The sequence below is a fragment of the Clarias gariepinus genome, chromosome 25, assembly GCF_024256425.1.
Source record: "Clarias gariepinus isolate MV-2021 ecotype Netherlands chromosome 25, CGAR_prim_01v2, whole genome shotgun sequence".
In the NCBI taxonomy this organism is placed as follows: Eukaryota; Metazoa; Chordata; class Actinopteri; order Siluriformes; family Clariidae; genus Clarias; species Clarias gariepinus.
Genome location: NC_071124.1, coordinates 17,958,130 through 17,978,277, shown reverse-complemented (window position 1 = coordinate 17,978,277; position 20,148 = coordinate 17,958,130). Strand labels below are relative to the sequence as shown.

Genomic DNA, 20,148 nt, shown 5'->3' with positions numbered 1-20,148 from the left:
CATCCCTCATTTGTACTGAGATGTTATTTGAGTTACTGTTGCCTTTCTATTAGCTCGAACCAGTCTGGCCATTCTTCTCCGACCTCTGTCTATTTTCTCTTTTCCAGACCGTTTTCTGTAAACCCTAGAGATGGTTTTGTGCGAAACTCCCAGTAGATCAGCAGTTTCAGACTAGCTCGTCTGGTACCGACAACCACACCAGCCTTTTTAAAGACATTTAAATCGCAGTTTTTTCTCGTTCTGATGCTCGGTTTGAACTTCAGCAAATTGTCCTGACCATTTCTACATGCCTAAATGCATTAAGTTGCTGCCATTTGATTGGCTGTTTCAATATTTGACTTGAACAGTTAAACCCTAATGAGGAGCTGATGAGTGTACTGTCCAGGATTTGGAATAGTTGCTGTGAAAGACAGTATGTACTACGGTATGATGCGATTATTGCATCATGGCTTTTTTTTTTTTTTTTTTTAAAGAAAAAAGTAGGTTTCCCTCTCAGCTCTTAAATTTGAATTGAACGATGAAAAAAAGTCAAATACGTCTGGACTCAATTCGTCTCAACTCAATCCTCGAAGTCTTGTAAGAATTCATTAACAATAAAAAAATCTTGTTGCTTCTTTGTGTTTAGCTTGATGGCCTCAAATTACCCGACCAAAGTACAAAGACAAAACTGTCCAGTGGTGCTTTCTAACTGATAAGACTGATACATGTCTCAACCTGCTGCTGAGGAAGATCTGGTACCTGAACACATTTCATTCACTTTGTAAATTTTCAAGCCTGTTTTTATCCAATTTTACTCAGTTTACACGTTACGGTAGAGTTCACATCTTCTTCCCCCAATACCCATGAACAAAAAGTGCCTTCTTAAGATTTTTACCTTTATTTCTTTAAAATCCCCTGACTATTTCCAGCCTTAAAAAAGCTTATTGCATCAACAAGGTAAAAACGTTTACCGCCCCCCATCAGATTCTTAAGCTTGATGCCACACAGGTGCATGAAAGAAACGAGCCATAGACACAGCACTGGACGATAAAGCTCAGTTCTAACTTTCATGATTTTTTTGATGCTCGAGTCGCTTATGAGTCTCAGGTAGTCGTATGGTAGGATCGTGGCTTACCAGGGTGTATCAGGGTGACTCAAGCAGAAGAGCTTTGGCATTTTATGACCAGTAAATCTGCCTGAGGTTCACCGTACGGTCTACCTCTGATCACCCGTGGCCTTCTGTAATTAATTCTGGGCAGCCATAGGGCGGAGAGTTACGTGACCCTTGTGAAAACTATTAATAAGCAACTGGCATTATCGGCTTTTCCGTGCCCTCACATGGTGTTTCGTTGCTTCTTAAGCAAGTCATTGCACCGCTGTAGCAGATGGAGTCAGAGCCATGGCAAGAGACAATTTCTGAAACCGTAGCAATGTGCTACAAAAATCATAAAAGTGGGAAGACTTGGATTTTGCCAATCTTTACTGCCAAAATGCCGTCCCTCTTCGGGTACAAGTTTCCTTTCATTTCATTTGCGGGATTTACTCACCATGATGTAATGACGCTGCATCTCTGATTTCTCCGTGGCCAGTTTATCACACTCCAGCTTTAGACTGCAAGAGAGGTAGTAATGAAAACACACACACACACACACACACACACACACACAAAAAGGGGGAAAAAAAGAAGAAGAGAGAAAGCGTTTTTACAAGGTTGTTTGCCAAGTCAGCACATATAGTAAATAGAGTAATATGTCTACACCGGGTGAAAAGCCTTGAATAGTAATCTGGATTTGTGTGCAAGTGTGTGTAAGTGTGTGTGAGGCACGGCTGAAACGGACCGTGCCGGTGTGTATGCGTATCAGGTAAAATATTTACATTCCAGCCTGAAGTTACTGTGAAGGGGGAGGTGTTGCTCGCTCTTGCTCCCTCTCTCTATCTCTCTCTCACACACACACACACACTTACTTTTCTTCAGGCTGTCATTTCCACTTCACCTAATCCCTCTTCGGCAAGAGAAAGAGAAAAAAAAATGTTTCTATCACCATGACAACCGGGTCTCGCTGCTTCTGGCACCTGATTGGTTGGTACTAAACAAACGAGACGCGATTGGTCGAGCTAAGAATGTAAATGTTTATAGAGATAAGGAACAAAACCGAGTGCTACTTTTTTCTTTACAACTTCGGAGCCTTAAACGTATCACAGAGCCGACTGAAACGCCGCAGCAGATCTGACATCTCGACGCTCCGTTTATCCTTTCTTCCATGCCTTCTTTCATCGTTCCGCTCGTCCGTCATGGTTGGGTGGCGTTCAAGCTGAAGCAGCCCCTCAAACACCCTTCTTCTTTCAGTGACTTAGAAGAATAAAAAACAACCTGAGTTTGCTTTTTTCTTCCTTAAAGTGACCCATATTTTCTGTCTCTCGTATCTAAAAAAAAGCTGAGAATTCAAAGTAGTATTCAAAATAATTTTGTTTTGCTCTAAACGTCCTGAACTTTAACTTTATTTCAACTTATTATTAAATTTTAATTAACCCACAGGAATACGTGATCAATTACACCCACACATAGGAGCGTGCACTAAAATCATATGTGTTAGAACCCCTGCTTGTCCGCATTAGAAGCTGGACACTGTGAAGTTGAGTTTTGAGACTTTGGAGGCCATTGATGAGTTATGATTAGTTCTCACTTATCTGGCTAAAGAGTTGTGCTGATTAGAATGAGCTTGTTAAGTTAACGGGTAGAATGAATGTGAGACACGACTTTCACATCGTGAAGACAGTGTGTCCACCTCTGCAGGAAAAAAAAATGACTGACCGAGTGACACCAGAGTACTGCAGATGTCGTTAAGCTGGATCCAGCAGGTTTTAAAGAATAAAGGACTTCATACTAAATGTTGATTGTACAACAACACAGAGTACAAACACACTATGGCAACTTGGGAATGCCAACTGGGCTAACCTGCATGTCTTTAAACTGTGAGAAGAAACCGGATTACCTGGAGCAAACCCAAATAGCACCGGGGCTCCATGCACACAGATCCCTAATCGACCCCTGACCCTGGAGGACAGAGGCGGCAATGCTAACCACTATGCCACCAATAAAACAACAAATAATTCTTATCATCTCGATTATTGTATTTAAAAAAAAAAAAGAAGAAAAAAAAAGGCTGTCATCAAAACATTGAAATTTTCTTTTTGTTCCAACACTTTTGACCACCACCGTATTATACATGAAGTCAAACTTTGCTGATCAAACTTTCCACACATTTGTGTAGCAAATGTACCATAATTCTATGTAAACATTTTTGTGGAAACTCCCAAATTTATACATGTTCATTTTATGACTAACAAAATGTTAGAAAAAATTGTTTTTATGACTGCAAAGACATAAGACAAGAATTCAAGTGTGAAAGCCTCCAGAAAAATTGCAGCAGATTCCTCTCATATAATTTCTCAGATAAAACGCACAAGTTGTACTTAAGGCTACTGATTTTTACATTTTTAAAAAGCAGTTATCATATCAGATATTGACCATGTTTGGATTACTACAGTTTATTTCTCTTTATGATTTGCATGTGCCTAAAGCTTATGCACAGTACCGGAACAACAAAAGTGTTTAATATTGCCTGATTTAAAATTCAATATTAAATAAATAGGATTAAACTCGAAGATAGCTTCTATAATTAGAATTTTCCATGTTTTACACAAAAAACATCTGCGTCTCTGCTGATATTCTTCCCTCTCTCTGGAGCAGTGTAAAGCTTCAGGTTTATGAATATTCAAATGCAAAATATACAAGTTAAATATAAGTACATGGGTAAACTTTACATACGTAAGAGATTTAAATGGCATTCGACTTTTACGCTCGGGTAGAATCCTGACTTGCATACCTGTGATATTGTGCTTGGAGGAACTGGAACTCGTCTTTGATGCGGTCGCAGGAGTCCGAGGTGGTGAACTTAAGCGGTTGTGCTGATTGAGACGCGGCCTGGGAAAGAGCAAAAACAAGAATTTTAGACTTTAGAGACCACTGGAATTCAGACACACTGTCAACAAACTATGCAGCTCGAAACTTTATTATTATTATTACAGATTAAATTATCTCTGTAATTGCTGCCTTGGATAGACTGCAAAGTTATTTTTCGCACCTAAAGTTGCTCCATCTTTCACACGGAAAAATGGCTTGAAATATGTTTTTGTTTGTTTTGCATAATGAAATATACACTTAGCAGATCTGTTAATCTATCATAAATATTCACAGATATATTACAAACCATAGTCCATAAGTATTTGAACGATATTTTCTTGGGGTTTCTGTACACCAAGTGTATTTGAAATGAAGAAATCAAGGTGTAATTGAAATGTACAGTAGATCCGAGGTGAACCGTGATTCAAGGGGTTTAACGAACATATTGCAATTAGGAATTACAGTAGTCATATTTCTTCCTGTCATGTCAGACACAAGAGATTAGTGTGTGACATGAGCCTTTCCTTTCCTTCTCCATATTCTTCCATTTCAGTCAATCCCATACAAGTTCATCTCGTATCAGAACTGGACAATCTTTTTTTTAATTTTTTTTTTATGTAACATGGTTTCTAGCAAAGTCTAATCTGACCTTTCTGTTCTTAAGTGTTCCCAGCTGTTTGCATTTTGAGGTAAATAGTCTACATTTAAATTAGAATTCAAATTTCATGATGGTGCCTCTCGATCAGAGGCATTGGCACTGACTATGATGCCTGCTTCCTTCCAGAATGTTCTTGACTTGGCTAAATATTGTGTAAGTTTTTTCCCCATTAAGTGAAGAATTCTGTGATTCATCTGTGGCCTTCGAGGACTTTTGGTGTTTGGTGTTGCCAGTGCATTCCTCCTTTGTAAAAATGCGTGTAATTTTTTATTTGGCCACTCCTAAATTTATCTCTCTGATGGATCTTTTTTTTTTTCCTCCAGTCTATTCAGGGCCACTTCTATCAACATCTCTTTGGACTGCATTTCGAGCGTTTCCATAACTAGCTACCTAAGTCACATTTAATACTTGCAATCAAAACCAGAACCTTTTATCTTCCCAATCTGTCATTAAAAAACTAAGAAACTTGGTCACAACTGGCCATCAAACTTCTAGTATCAGCCAGTTGGTTAATTATTTTTGAGCCTGCGAAAAATCGAGGGACTGTGATAGTCCACAATTCCTAGCTGTAATTCCTAGATGCAATATTTGAAATGCAATTAAAAAAACTACACTTCAATCACATTGACTGCTTCACATTAGAGATGAGCTACGTGATGTATCGCAATTCTTTTGTACGTGTAGACTCCAAAATATTTTTTATATCCAGAATCCAGAATCCAGATGGCGCACTCTAAACTATTCACACATGGGCAGGCAGCACAGCATCCTGTGTGAGAGGAGTAAATTATTTGATACGTTTGTTTAGAACTGTACCACAATCCAAAGAAAAAAATTATAGTACAGAATTGTGACACTAACAGAATCATAATACAGGTTGTCCCCATATTACAAACAAAGTTCCATTCCGGGAGCATGTTCGTAAGTCCGATTTGTTCTCAAGTCCGACAAAGTGAGTCCTTGACAGAAATTTATAATGTAAAGCAAACCAATCCACTTGGACTAAATCTGTCCCCTTTCCCCACACAAAAACCATATTTGCACATCAGGAAATGAATCTCACATGTGAAATCTAACAGTGTTGTCTCTGCAACTGCGAGGGGAATCCCGGGCGCCATTTTGTCTCAGCTCTGTTTTGTTGAGGATTTTCCCGAAATTAGGGTTATTTACCATCATCAGGATAGCTTAAAAATCCACCCATTTTCTTTCATCATGTTTCTGGACTAATTCATTGAAACCAGTGAGGCCGACTCACGTCTCTGGCACACCCACACGCATACAATATACTGGACATTTTATACATTCCCTTACACACTGAAAATACTGTATATAATTGCAAATATTGGCATCTGGTGCACTGCAGTGTCAATTTTTGTACAATACACATGAGCTACTTTCGTGACTTGTTAAATGTTAGTAATACCAAGGTCCATTCGTAACTCAAATGTTCCTAAGTCGGAGACATTGCACTCACATTGGCTGGTCCCTGGTGATTCTCTCTCTAATAAACATAATAAGTCAAAATAAAGGCTGCATTATATTTATAAACGGCCTTGACAATCGCTTAATTAAGTCATCAGAAATTGAGTTACCTGTCAGAAAATATCCTTTTTGCTCTTTTTGAAAAACATTATTAGATTTTTTCTTTTTTTTTTGCGCGCGAGTGCAGCCAGAGAGCATGTATCTGCCAAACCATCATTCCAGTGTATGTGCAGAAATCTGATTTCATATGAACCTGTAATTGCTAGATAGGCCAAATCTGTGTGTGTGTGTGCGTGTGTGTGCGCGTGTGTGTGCGCGTGTGTGTGTGTGTGAGAACAATGGGCTCCCAGAGAAGCTGTGGGCTACACAACAGAACACTCTAGGGGATAAACTGTTTTGTTACCACACACACACACACACACACACACACACACACACACAGAGATCTTTTATGGTCAACATTCACAAAGCCTGCAGCTCTGATGTAAATATATGATCAAGTATTGCAAAGATTCTCACACACACACACACACACACACACACAATCTGTATGACAGTTTGGTGTCAAATCAAGATTTTAAATTACATTAAAAGATTTGATTAATTCCCATGTTATAACGTTACCCTGGGCATTATCGCATGGATACAAAACCCCAGTTAGACTGTATCATGTAATTTTTAATTAAATGTAGATGTTTTATAGTTTTACATTTCTGATGCTGCCCTGTATACATCCACCACAATAAACAATTTCTTTTTTTAATGTAAGCTTGTTACCTGTGGTCAAAACCCAGATGTTCAGTTTTAACTTGTCACACAAAAAGTGTGACATCATGGCAATGTTAAGAATTCATGAAAAAAATGTTTGAGATTCAGCCACGGAAAAGCAACTGCAATATATCTGGAACTGACCTACTTACATTTCAAATCACATCTGGAAAAAAAGTAAGCAAGCACGCAAGTATACACGCAAGCAAGGATGTATGTAATTACTTAAATATAAATATATGTAAATTCCCATGTACACAAGTAATGAGGTAGTTTGGCAAGTAGGAAGTCTAAATTTTTAAGTATCACATTTGTAGATAATTTCGTAGGTATAAAAGTATAGTACTGTGCAAAAGTTTTATACAATCTTTGTTATACATGTTAGTTGTGCTTTTATTATTAAGACAGCACAACAACATCCTAATTAAGCATATTATGTAAAAGACCATTTTGTTTTTTGTTTGGTTTTGCATGCATGGAAAAAAACTTCCAGGGTTTGCATGCATGAAAAAGAAGCAGGTGCGACTCAGTGGGGTCCTGAGAATGACTGTGGCTGGTTCTGCATCATGTTCAGTAAAACTAAGCAGCTAATTTCCTTATAAAATTATAACAAAAAGACATCCTTGCTCTCCTGCAGTACTTTGTATGTGCCCATGTGACACACAGTACAGTACAAAAGTACATAGGCATACAAGTAAGTACATAAAGGAGGTAAAGGAAAGAAATACCCAAGTATGAAAGTACATACGTTTGTAAACAAGTATATAAGTATGCATGTAAACACAGATACATGAAAATGAGTATATAGGCAAGTATATAAGTACATATGGAAGTTAGTAAGTTAGTTCTTAAGTAAGGAATTTACTAAGAACATAAGTCTGTAAGAATTTATGTAATCAAATATGCAAGAAAGTAGATAAGTAAGTAAATACAGAAGTTTTTTAGTAATTACGCAAGTATCTATGCAGCAATTACGAATGCACAGCAAAATAATTATGTAAATGACTACCTACGTAATCAAGTATATACAAAGATATACGAGTAAGTAAGTAAGCTTGTAAGTATAAAAGTATGTAAGAAAATAAGTACAGAAATAAGTACTTAAGCAAGTAAGTAAGTAAAGTAAATAGGAACGTACAGTCCTTTTCAAAAGTTTTGACGAATTTTCTAATTCAATGTTATTTGTATTATGATTTATTTTCTACATTTTAGATAAATACTGGAAATTTCAAAACTATGACATAACACACATGGAATTAAGTGTACAGTATATTTTTATGCAAGCATGTACCCAAGTTTTACCCAAGAATTTCAAACATTCATATTAGAATCCAAATCATGCAACACATCATAATAATAAACATTAATACACAATATATTGCAAATGAAAGCAATAAATAAGTAGAATGTTTTCTATTAGTATTTCTATAGTCAGAATTCATGTTTTGAAAGACTTGCATAATAACACAAATATATAATAAAAGACGGTAATAATAAATAAAGGGACTATCACAACTACGATAAAACGTTCTACTCATGACTGACTGAGAAAAAGAAATGGAACTAGTAAGGAAAATCTTTATTTTTCTCTTTAAAAAAATTCTATTGATTTAATTTATTCATTTCTAAACGTTTTTAAAATTTACAGTGGAACAAACTCTGTGGAACAGAGGGACGACAAATTTGATGTGTGTGTCTATTATGAGGTATAAGCTTGGTGGCTAGAAGAGGGAAGCAAAAGGTATGTGCGTGTGTGTGTGTGTGTGTGTGTGTGTGTGTGTGTGTGTGTGTGTGTGTGTGTGTGTGTGTGTGCGTGCGTGTGTTGCTAGGTGATCTGGCTGAAACCCTGGGTAATCCCACTCCTGCTCTCCTACCATTAGAAATCAATTAGAGGGCCGTGCTGCAAAAAATCATCAGCCTCACCTGTGACCCACACACTCCTGTGTCAAAGAAAGGAATGGAAAAGAATAAAAGAGAGAGAGAGAGAGAGATAGAGAGAGAGGGTGGGGGGATTGCCAGGAAGAAAGTAAGCGAGACTAAATGCAAGATGTAGAGAGCTTACATATGAAAGAGAAAGAGATGGAGAGATTGAGATTGCTGTTTTCCTGCGTGTCCTTTTTTCATGCTAATGAAGGGCTTTGGCCTGTGTGACCCAGACATCTGCTGCTGCACTGTGTGTCAAGCATACACACAACCACACACACACACACACACACACACACACACACACGCGCCTCCATGTTCTTGACGACTCCTTTGTTTTATCAAATAAGGGTGTGTGTGTGTGTGTGTGTGTTGGAAAAGAGAGGGGGGTGGGGGGAGACACACTTTCACAGAAGGAAATCCTTGAGTAATTACTCTTTTTGAACGCAGCATGCATGTGTGTGTGCACACCCTGCTTTGACAGGATGAATGATCTTGGTGCAATTATTGCTTGTGGGGTGTGTGTGTTTGTGTGTGTGGGTGCAAAAACACTGGAAGGACTATGTACAAAGCAACCTAAGGTACTCAACCCTCAACCCTTTTCACTGTGGAGAAAGTCCTGTGTGTGCGTGAGTGTGTGTGTGTGAGAGAGAGAGAGAGAGAGAGAGAGAGAGAGAGAGAGAGAGAGAGAGAGAGAGAGAGAGAGAGAGAGAGGCACTTGCCACAGGAGTTCCTGTATAAAAATGCGTTTTTCAACAAGTTTGCTTGTAACATATGCTTTTCTTTTTATTTATAAAACCAAAGACATGGCTACCAACACTGAGTTCAGTGAGTTTTATTAAATGTTATGGACAATTAATAACAATTGGCAAATTTGTTCATTTTCCAATCTTTCAAAAATGTTTTTTTTTTTTAATAAAAAGCACAAACTTCAATTAAAATAAAAAACAAATCATTAATTGCTTGTGCTTATACATTGTTGTTTCCGTACTAACTACTTGTACAGGTCCTCCAACAATGGAATAAAATCTTTTTGTTTTATTAAAACATTATTATTATTATTATTATTATAACCTTGTTCTGATACAATGAGTCATGAAGACGATGAGGTTTGAAGATCGTCTTCCTTTTCTCAGCAACATGACGAGCTGTGTTTTCCCGTCTTGTTAAATTCACGATGGAGGATAAAAAGCAACCGCCACCGCTCGATCATTCATTACCTATTTATAACAGAAAAAAGCGCCGTCATGTCGAGTTTTTACTCACTCATTTGTCTTCTATTCCGCCTTATCCTGTATTCAGGGTTGCGGGGACCTTGAGCCTATCCCAGGAGGCTTAGGGCACGAGGCAGGGTACACCCTGGACAGGGTGCCAATTCATCACAGGGCACACACACATATACACACTCACACACTCATTCACACACTATGGGCAATTTGAGAATGCCAATTAGCCTAACCTGCATTTCTTTGGACTGTGGGAGGAAACCGGAGTACCCGGAGGAAAACCACCATGCAAACTCCATGCACACAGAGACGGGAATCGAGCCTGCCCGTAATCGAACCCGGACCCTGGAGGTGCAAGGCGACAGTGCTGGATGTTTTCCTTACATAAAAATCAGCTCTGACATGCGTCTGACGTCTCTCACAACTTTACAGCAGATGCTTTTTGTACTACACTTACAGCAAGACCGATAATCAGCGAGCAATTAGAAATAAAACCTGACAACAGCCTGACACGAAGCTCTTTAATCACAGCGAGACATTTGCATGATGAAGGCATCGTTTATCAAACACGGCACTGAGACAGAAAAGAGGATGTAAAGCACATTAAAAAAAACAACAACAGAAAATAATGAGAGGAAGTCGGGGAAGAAGGAAAATACGAGGCAAAAAAAAAAACTCCAAGGTTTAAACGGTGAAGATGATGGTGAAGAAAAAAGGTGAGGAATAAGAATAAGAGCTAAGAACAGAGAAGGCTAATAAGAGGGTCAAGAAAAACGAAAAAAAAAAAAAAAAAGTGAGGAAAGTAAAGGAGATGGTGAGTTAAATGGTGAAGTAATGGCAAAGGAGGAGGCATAAAAAGAAGGCAAAACATTTATGAAGCAAAAGAAGAAGGCAAAGAAAGAAGATAAAAGATGGAAGTGAAGGAGGAGAAGACGGAGGTGAAGGAAGGAGCACCGGAGACAGTCAACAATGGATGTGGTATCGTTTTACATATTCATGTTTCCTGTTTTTGCTTCTATCTTTCATCTCTCCTTCAGGTGCGAGTTACTGGATCGTCTCTCTCATGATAAAGACAAAGGAAAAAGATCATCATGGTTTCTGATTTACTGAACTTAATTTAGCCCCTTAGACAGTAAAACCTGTTCCATGGCAGCACCAACACATCCGCTTACAACAGAACTGGTTACAGGGTCAGGGGCTGGGGGGGAGGGGGATTATCACGACCAACTAAAAGTTTGTGTCTGCTGTCTTCAAAAATAAATAATAAATAAATAAATAAAGATTTGGTCAATATGCAACAGGCAGCTGCTTTCTAGTAATAATAAACAGGAGAAATGCTTGCCAAGCCATCGTAAGTTCGCAATTTTTTCGTTCACACAAGAATAGTTCCACTTGGTACAAATGAATCAATAAATAAATTATATAAAACTTTTTCTTGCAAACTTTTGTTTGAAATGCATAAACCTGCACAAATGATCAGAGGGTCTAATGGAAGCCTTCAACGTAAATGCAAAACCGGAAATTATGAGAACCCAGTGTGTTTACAGGTAGTCCCTGACTTACAAATGAGTTGCGTCCTTGGAGCATGTTCGTAAGCCGGATTTGTTCTTAAGTCAGACAAAGTGACTTGTACGCCTTGACGCGAATACACAACGTAAAGCATACCAATCCACTTAACTCAATCAATGAAAAAAAAAAACAATCGCGCCAAAGAAAATAGATTTCACATTTCACTGTGAGATTCAACAGTGCTGTCTCTGCGCCTTTAAATCACAAGGGGAATCCCGGACAGCATTTTGTCTCAAAGCTGTTTTCCACTGTATTTGACTGCAAGCTTTGTTTTGATTGAGGATTTTTCGAAATTAGGATTATTCACCATCAGGACAGCGTTACAGGATTACAGCCATTTTCTATCATCATGCTCCCAGACTGATTCATTGAAACCAGTGAGGCAGACTCATTTCTCCCACACCCAAAACACACATACAATATACCGGACTCAGTGTGACTTTTTCACACTGAGAATATTGTATATAATTGTAAATATTGGTATCTGGTGCACTGCAGTGTCTATTTCTTCTACAATACACATGAGCTATTTCCGCGATTTGTTTGCATCTACGAATGTTTGTAGAACCGTGGTCCGTTCATATCTGTGGAAGTTTGTAACTTGGGGACTACCCGTATACGACTTAACTTAAAAGGAATGACACCTTTTTATTTTATTTTAAAATATTAGCTGAATAATTGTGATTATCACACACACAAAGTCTCCAAAAAGAGTAAAAAAAGTATTAGACTCTGTTTTGTTGTAACCGGGGTTCTAAACTCAACCATTTTACAGCTTTACTCATCTTTAATATAATAATGTGAATACACACAAAACGTTAAAATGATAGTTTAAGAGGCATAATTTAGAATTAATGGAACACATTCAATTCCCTTCAGAATCTGGTCTAAAAACAGGCTACATTAGATGGACTCTTCCTGTTTCCACAATGCCCTCCACAGGTAGAAACGAGCAAGTCTTAAATCACATCGTCCTAGTGTATGGATGGATGAGCACCTTTTTTTTCTGTGAAAGTGTATGAACCTCTTTTGTGCAAATAATTTTTTTTGTCCGCATGAATTTCAGGTAGCAATTAAAATACTTATTCACCTGCCCGTTTCCAAGATACTCGTTGAAATGAATGAAATACGAAATAAAGTTCTTAGAAACGATCAAAAAAGCGGACTTTGTGATCTTTTTTTTTTTTTTTTTTTTTAAATCTAGAATGTGTACTTTTTTTTTTGTTTTTTTTTTTTTACAAAAAGCAGAGATTCATCTCGCAGCCCATTTGTCATTCTGTTCTGTGCCTAAATAAGGAGGAAGTGTGAAAGGATGGGAGGGGGAGAAAAGAAACAGGAGGTCTGAATGTGCCTCAGTTTGTCCGTGCGTGTGTGTTTGTGTTTGTTTAGTGCTGATGGGGACCGCGGGGGATTAACCTCCCGTCCTGCTGAGGGTTTTGTAGTGCGGTCACAGGGCAGCGGTGTTAATTCAACCTGCCTTAATAATGTCCTCCGGCACTGCCCTCTCAGCCCTCCCCCAACCACATACACACACGCGCGCATAGCCAAGGCTCATTACCCTGTGTGTGTGTGTGTGTGTGTGTGTGTGTGTGTGTGTGTGTGTGTGTGTGTGTGTGTGTGTGTGTGAGTCTGTGTCGTGTGCTTGTGCATGTCTTGGAAAGACAAAAGAGCAAGAAAAACCCCCCTCGGTGCACACACTGAGGAGGTATGATGGAGAAACACAGCTGGAGGGAGGGAGAGGGGATAGATGTGTGTAGGCTGTGCGCTGAAGCTTTTTGCACACAGCTGGATAGGTGTAAATGTGTGTGCGTGCGCGTGTTTACGCACATCGATGAGAGCGTAGGCGTGTGATCGTGCATCGTCTTTTATCTCCACAGGTCTCCTTACATCTTCCGCCTCTCATCCTGTTGCATCACTGAAGCTACACTTTATGAATGGTTTACCAAAAAAAAAAAAACCAACGGTGTGCTTTATGCGCTACAGGTTAAAGGGTGGACAAAATTATTAAAAACGGGTCATTGTCAAAGATGGTGTTAAAAAGAATGTTCGTTTTTGTTGAACCAAAAAAAATAAATAAATAAATAAATCAATCAAATAAAAGAATCAAATAAAAGGAAAACGAATTGATACTTCTACTAAAAATGACAAATGAATTTGGGCAAATAAATAATGTTTAAATTAACAAAATGGAAAAAAACAAAGACAGCTCTTTTAGTAGCCGTTACGAACTAGATAAAGGCAACGTGTTGGGACAAATTTAAAGATGGCAACTTTAGCCTAAAAAGACTAAATAAAAGAGACAAAAAGTTAAATTACTGACTAACGCTACATAAATTCCTGACTATGCGTATAATACTTGCACACTTTTGCAAGTAAATCATTGCACAGGTCCGTATCGTGATTTAGATTTCTGTCTGATTAATAGCGCGGCGTAGGCAGCTTGGTGGCGTAGCGGTTAGCACTGTCGCCTCGCACCTCCATGATCCAGGGTTAGATTCCCGCCTCAGGTCCATGTGCATGAATTTTGTATGTTCTCCCTGTGTTTGGTGGGTTTTCATCCGGGTAAAAAACAAATAACGCTACACTGTTTACTGCTGGTGCTAGTTGTTCATTTGACGCCGCTTGCTGAAATCTGAGAAGGTCAAAGTTGAGGAGATCAAGTTCTTGAGTAGGGATTTGTTTAAAGAGAAGAAGAAAAAAAAAGCTCAGGAGTTAATTTTGATCAACATCGAAAGCAGCGTTAGTCCTCACATAGTTGTTGAAGCTTATGTCATTAAAATGTGCGATTACAACTTAAATATGATTGTGTACCAACAGGCTGGACAAAACCATTAAAACCATGGATGCCCAAATACACGGTGAAAAACGGAAGACTAAAAACTTTAGTTTGTTCTCTTGATATGGCTGATATAAAGAATGCAGTTCCAGAATTATGTGCTCTTTTATGTTCTAAGATGTTATATATAATTTACTGGCATCAAGTAAGCAGTTAATTAGTAATATTAGAGATGGGAATCACCAGGGACCTCCTGATATATCACATCACGATACCTAGATGGCAATTCGATTTATAATGCGATTTTTTTAATATCACGATTTTATAAAAACCATAATGCAATACAGGTAGTCCTCGGCCTACGAACGAGTTCCATTCCGGGAGAATGTTTGTAAGTCGGATTTGTTCTTAAGTCCGACAAAGTGAGCCTTATATGCATTTGACATGAATGTATAATGTTAAGCAAAATTTTATACATCAACTTGCATGATTTTTGGTGTGCAATATGGAACTTACTGTTTTAGAACTCTTTTTATTTTATTTTTGGAGTTATTTATTACTTTCTCTTTCCATTCGATAACAACTGTAACCAAGAATATTTAATTTACCTCTGGGATTAATAAAGTTCTCTGAGTCTCGAATCCTACATAGTGAAAATATTTTACATAATAAATATTGGTGCATCTATTTTTTGTACAACACACGTGAGCTACTTCCGTAATGAAACCGGAAGTAGAACCGCGGTCTGTTTGTATCTGTAAAAAACTTTGTAACTTGGATGTTTGTAAGTCAAGGACTAAAATTTTTTAGATTTCTAAACACTTAGCAAACAACCTTTTTGTTAAAATTTGCTAATACTACCAGGAAGCAGTGAGGAACAGCAACATTTTACTTTCCCAACTGCAAACACAGATAAATAAAAAAATAATAAAAAAATCTACATAAAAAGTTAGTGAGCCAACACATTTACTTTTTGCTGTTTCATTCTGAACATGGAGTTATTTTACTATTTGTTTTTCTCATCCTGTAACTCCCTATATAGCAATATTACTTGCAGGCCTAAAAATAAATAAAAAACCCATGATCTAGCTATCCAGGCTTCCAAATATGCATCTTTTCCCCTTCTGAGTGTCTGTAGCTATCCGTCTTCCCTCTAAATGATGCACATAGCCTTCAGAACATTCGTCTGTGCAGACATCAGTGTCACAGGCAGCTATAAAGAAAAGAAATATGGAGACGTGACCTCTTGATCGCAGCAGGATCATCACCATAGCTCACGTCACCTCCTTCATCACAGCCAGTTATTTGCAGTAAACACCAGCAGAACAGATAATTTCAGTGTAATCAGTAAAGCAGATCGTTTCCGCATAAGATCTTCTGCTTCAGCCTCTCGTAATGATCGCGTTCTGAATTGCAGACTTCAGTGATGCATTTAAGTCAATTATAATCACATTTTATTCAGTATTAACTCAGGAAATCATCTGTTGTCAGACTAGGTGTGGGTAGATTCCCAGGAATTTTTTAATGCAGAATTTGCGGTGGATTTGATTTTCTGGTTTAAGCTTATAACAACTAAATTACAAAATATAGACAGACTGGCTACTACCATCCAAGCATGGACGTGCAGAGGTCAGGGTTAAAGTTGCCAGGGCATCTGATCGTTTGCACTTATCGCTATAAACTGTATAAGGCAGCGTTTCTTAAATGTCAGGACACTGGTCGCAACAAGTCAATAAACTGTTTAAGGCTAAACGTAATAATTTCCCTGTTTGATAAAGTTGTCATAGCACCATGGACAACCGGAAAGCGTTTGGTGTTTAAAGTCAGAGTTCAAGGGTCAGCTAATTGATGCCAGAATTAGAAAGTTTTCTAAAGGATAACAGGCTTTCATGTTCTCGCCCGCGGGCAAGATTTTGGCATCTTATATCTTATATATACACATCACACATCCCCAGTACGTGAGGATATCGCGATCCAAAAACGAAAAAACAAAAAACAAAAACAAGGTCAGTGTCTCCGTCTAGCAACCACTTCTTTTTTTGTGCCAAGGTTTAGGCTAACTGATGCTAACTGAAGTCAGTCTGTGCCATTTCTCAGACTAGGCTGATTCTTTAATTATGACAACGCCTTCTAAAGTGTTCCACAGTTTCCTAAATCCCTTATCACGAATAGTGCTTAATCGGCACGTCTTCTGCTTAGAAAACTTCGACGGCATCTGTTGTTTCTTTCTACCACTGAGAGCTGGACGGGATGAAGGTCGCATCATAAAAGAGAGTCCTCAACTGATGACGGCGCTTTGGTATTCTTCGTTAACCTCCTTAAAACCGGTGTTGTTACACTGCTTAATTAAGATAAACCTTTTTTTCTGCAATCTTTTCTCAAAGCGAATCTAAAATTCCATAAGATAAATTCCATTTAAAATTCCATAAGATAAAGTGGTTTAACGCCAATTAGCCAAATCTGCACGTCATTGGGCTGTGGGAGGAAACCAAAGTACCCAGAGGAAACCCACCAAGCGGGGGAAGAACATGCAAACTCCATGCACACAGAGACAGGAATCGAACCCGGACCTTGGCCGTGCAAGGCGACAGTGCTAACCATTAAACCATCCCACCACTAAACCAGGCCACCCAAGGAGCTATCTTTCTAAATAAAAATGATGGCTGAACTAAACACGAGTGAGTTTGGGCTTTTAAGGAGGGACGAGAGCACATCACCCTAAAGCAAATAGAACGCGCTGGATTTCTAACACAACGGCATGCACCACAATAACCATTTAATCTTAATTACCTCCAATATTCAATTAATTACGCAGTCCTTATCAGTTTATAGACTAATTCAGACAGGGCTGAACTGTTAATAAAGTTTTAGACATTGCCCCCCGCAATGTAGCACAGAAGACTGATCTCTTTCGCATTATCTGTTTACACAGGAAGCAACCCCGGGCAGGACCGGGCAGGAAACAGGAACAGCAAATCCTCTGGCGCGGTGGCCTTTCAACAGCCTGCTTAAAGCATAACAATTTACCCATCATCCTCTCAAGGCCCTAGGGTAACCTTTGGCCAGACTGAATCCATGACCTGTCTTTTCCTCCCTCTTTTCTACAAAGCCAGACAAAGTCCCAGGAGGTCACGATTCAACTGCGTTTCCATTCCATCTATCCCTGATCATGGGTTCGAGGCGGAATTGAAAATCTGATGATTTAATCGTGAAGTCAGGACAGCTGCCTGTAGAGCCAGATTACAGATTCTGTGATGTGGAAAGTATGCGCAGTAATCAAAGATACTAGATCCTTTTAATAAAGTGGATTTTCAAATTATAGGCAGCTTGGAATGATATACTGTAACACCAAACGCTGGAGGAATTTTCTTCAATCAACATATTTAGACCTTATAATCCCCTGTATGTTAGCTTACTGCAAATAAGGCTACTGTCACACTGCGAGTTAAAGAGCTCAATGCAGAATTCTTGCCAAAATCCATTATTATCTTAGGTTACATATTGGGATATCATGTTGAACAAGTCATGCACTTTTAAGGTTTTCCCATAATGCAACAAAATGCGGTTTATTTTTGTTAACTAGACGGGGAAAAAAATTGAGGCTGGTAAAGTTGCTCAAATCAGTAGCTTAGCATGCAGCACAGAGAGGATGCCTGTCTGGTCTATTAAATCTCCTTTTATTTACAGATTCTTAGTGGAGATGGACGTTCAACCACCAAAAAATGAAAACTTCTACTACTTTAGACTTTTACAAAATAAAATTTGTCATTTGACATGCAGCGTATTTTTTTTAAGCATAAGATTTCCATGACGCAAGTGCGGAACACACCTTGACGGTGTAACTAAAAGGCACAAGTTACTTGTTAAAGATTCCCACCACCTGCTGCAGCACACACATCCCCAAGGTATCATTAAGGAGAACTTAATCTTTGCAAAAACAAGCACTAAACTGTTGTAAACACAGGGCTCGATTGGGGAAGGGGAAGAGAAAAAAACAAAAAACAACACTTGTCTTGTTGTCAAAAGAATGCAAGCGTGAACACTGATGATTCCACACCCATCTAATGAAGCAAAACTGGTTGTGCACTTTGGGTAGGAGGGATGGCACACTATCTCTACCATAAGCTCGAAGTGTGAATTGTCCGTAGACTGTCAGCTCGATTTGATTTTCATGAATTGCCATTCTTTATAGGAGAGTAAATCTTCTGCTCCACAATCCCGTCCAGTAGGTGGCAGTATTGCACCAACTGTCCATAAACTCAAAAGAAGAAGCAGCAACCCTTTTGTAAAACACGAGTACAGGTAGTCTCCGACTACATTCGAGTTATGAATTTCCACAGATAAAAACAAACCATGGATCTACAAACATTTACAGATGAGAACAAATAACGGAAGTAGCTCATGTGCATAGTAAAAATAAAAAAAAGACACTTAAGTGCAATAGATACCAATATTTACAATTATATACAATATTTCCAGTGTGAAAGTGAACGTACAAAATGTCTGGTATATTGTAGGTGTGCGCGTGTGGGGGGTGCGGTAGAAATGAGTCTGCCTCACCGTTTTTAACGAAGCAGTCTGGAAGCACGATGATAGAAAATGGTTGTCCTGTAAAGCTGTCCTGATGGTGAATAATCCTAATTTCGGTAAATCCTCAACAAAAGCGAGTTCACAGTCCAATAAAGTGAAAAACAGCTCTGAGACAAAATGGCGTCCAGGGATTCCTCTTGTGATTTAAAGGTGCAGAGACAACACTGTTACATTTCACATGTCAGATTCAATTTCTTAGACATGATTATGGTTTTTAGCCACATGATTGCAGTGTGTGAAAAGGGGACAGATTTATTTAGTCAAGTGGATGAGTATGATTTATATTGTATAATCGAGTCAAAGGCGTACCAGTCTCGCTCTGTCTGACTTACGAAGAAATTCGACTTATGAACGTGCTTCTGGAACAGAACTTGCTTGTAAGTCGGGAAAGACCTGTATTTAAAAAAACGATGCAAGCAGTTTGTATTTACAGTAAAAGCTGTGGTATATTTTTCAAAACTCATCAATAGTGGACCGTTTGACATTTCTAAGTTTACCCAAGTGTGAATTCTACGAGAAGTGACCTAACTGACTCGACTAACAAAAGATCTATTAAATTGCAAATGAATAATTGATTAAATCTCATAGGTCTCCTGTCAATCACGCCGTTATTAGGCAAATAAAGGGAAATCTGAACGCTCATGTATGAGGAAAAGGGCAGATGGCACATACAAGTGTTTTCTAATTAATTTCCTTTGTCTGTTGACTTTCACATGCTTCCCTCTCTCTTTTTTCCTTCCTTCTTTCCTATATGGCAATACTTCCGCCAGGTATCTATAAAATGTCTCTATTCGATTCTCTGATTTCTACAGAACATGAGAACGGCTCGCGCTCTTTGATAAAGTAGCGGATGTACGTGATATGCATGTACTTTGTGTTTACTCAGGGCGTTTGGCTTTAAACTTGTATACCTTTTTGTTCGTTGGATAAAACAGAGAAAATTCCGACGCTCCATTATGTGTATGATTGTCTTTTTCCCGATCCGAAGCACAGCAGACAGATCTCGCGGTTCGTTCATCGATTTATTCAAACGTAACAGCACGTACCTATAACAGTGACCCTACCAGCCACGTTTAGATGAATTAAGGGGGGAAAAAATCAAGAAAAAACAAACAAACTCAATGTGTGTTTTAAGAAGAAAATATTTGATTAACATCACGATTCTATAAGCGTCACCATTTTATAAATATCCCAATTCGATATTCCATTTTAC

The 20,148-nt window shown here is 38.5% G+C and overlaps 1 protein-coding gene across 2 annotated transcripts in view; it reads right to left on the bottom strand.

The window, feature by feature from the left end:
- The window catches only part of chico, a 38,082-nt gene that overhangs the window by 13,477 nt on the left and 4,457 nt on the right, over window positions 1-20,148 (bottom strand). For both annotated transcript variants that reach the window (XM_053486750.1, XM_053486751.1), the window contains exons 2-3: window positions 3,867-3,964; window positions 1,527-1,590 (exon numbers count right to left, since the gene is read on the bottom strand). In XM_053486750.1, the coding sequence (XP_053342725.1) occupies window positions 1,527-1,590; window positions 3,867-3,964 (162 nt within the window). The remainder of the gene's footprint in view (window positions 1-1,526; window positions 1,591-3,866; window positions 3,965-20,148) is intronic.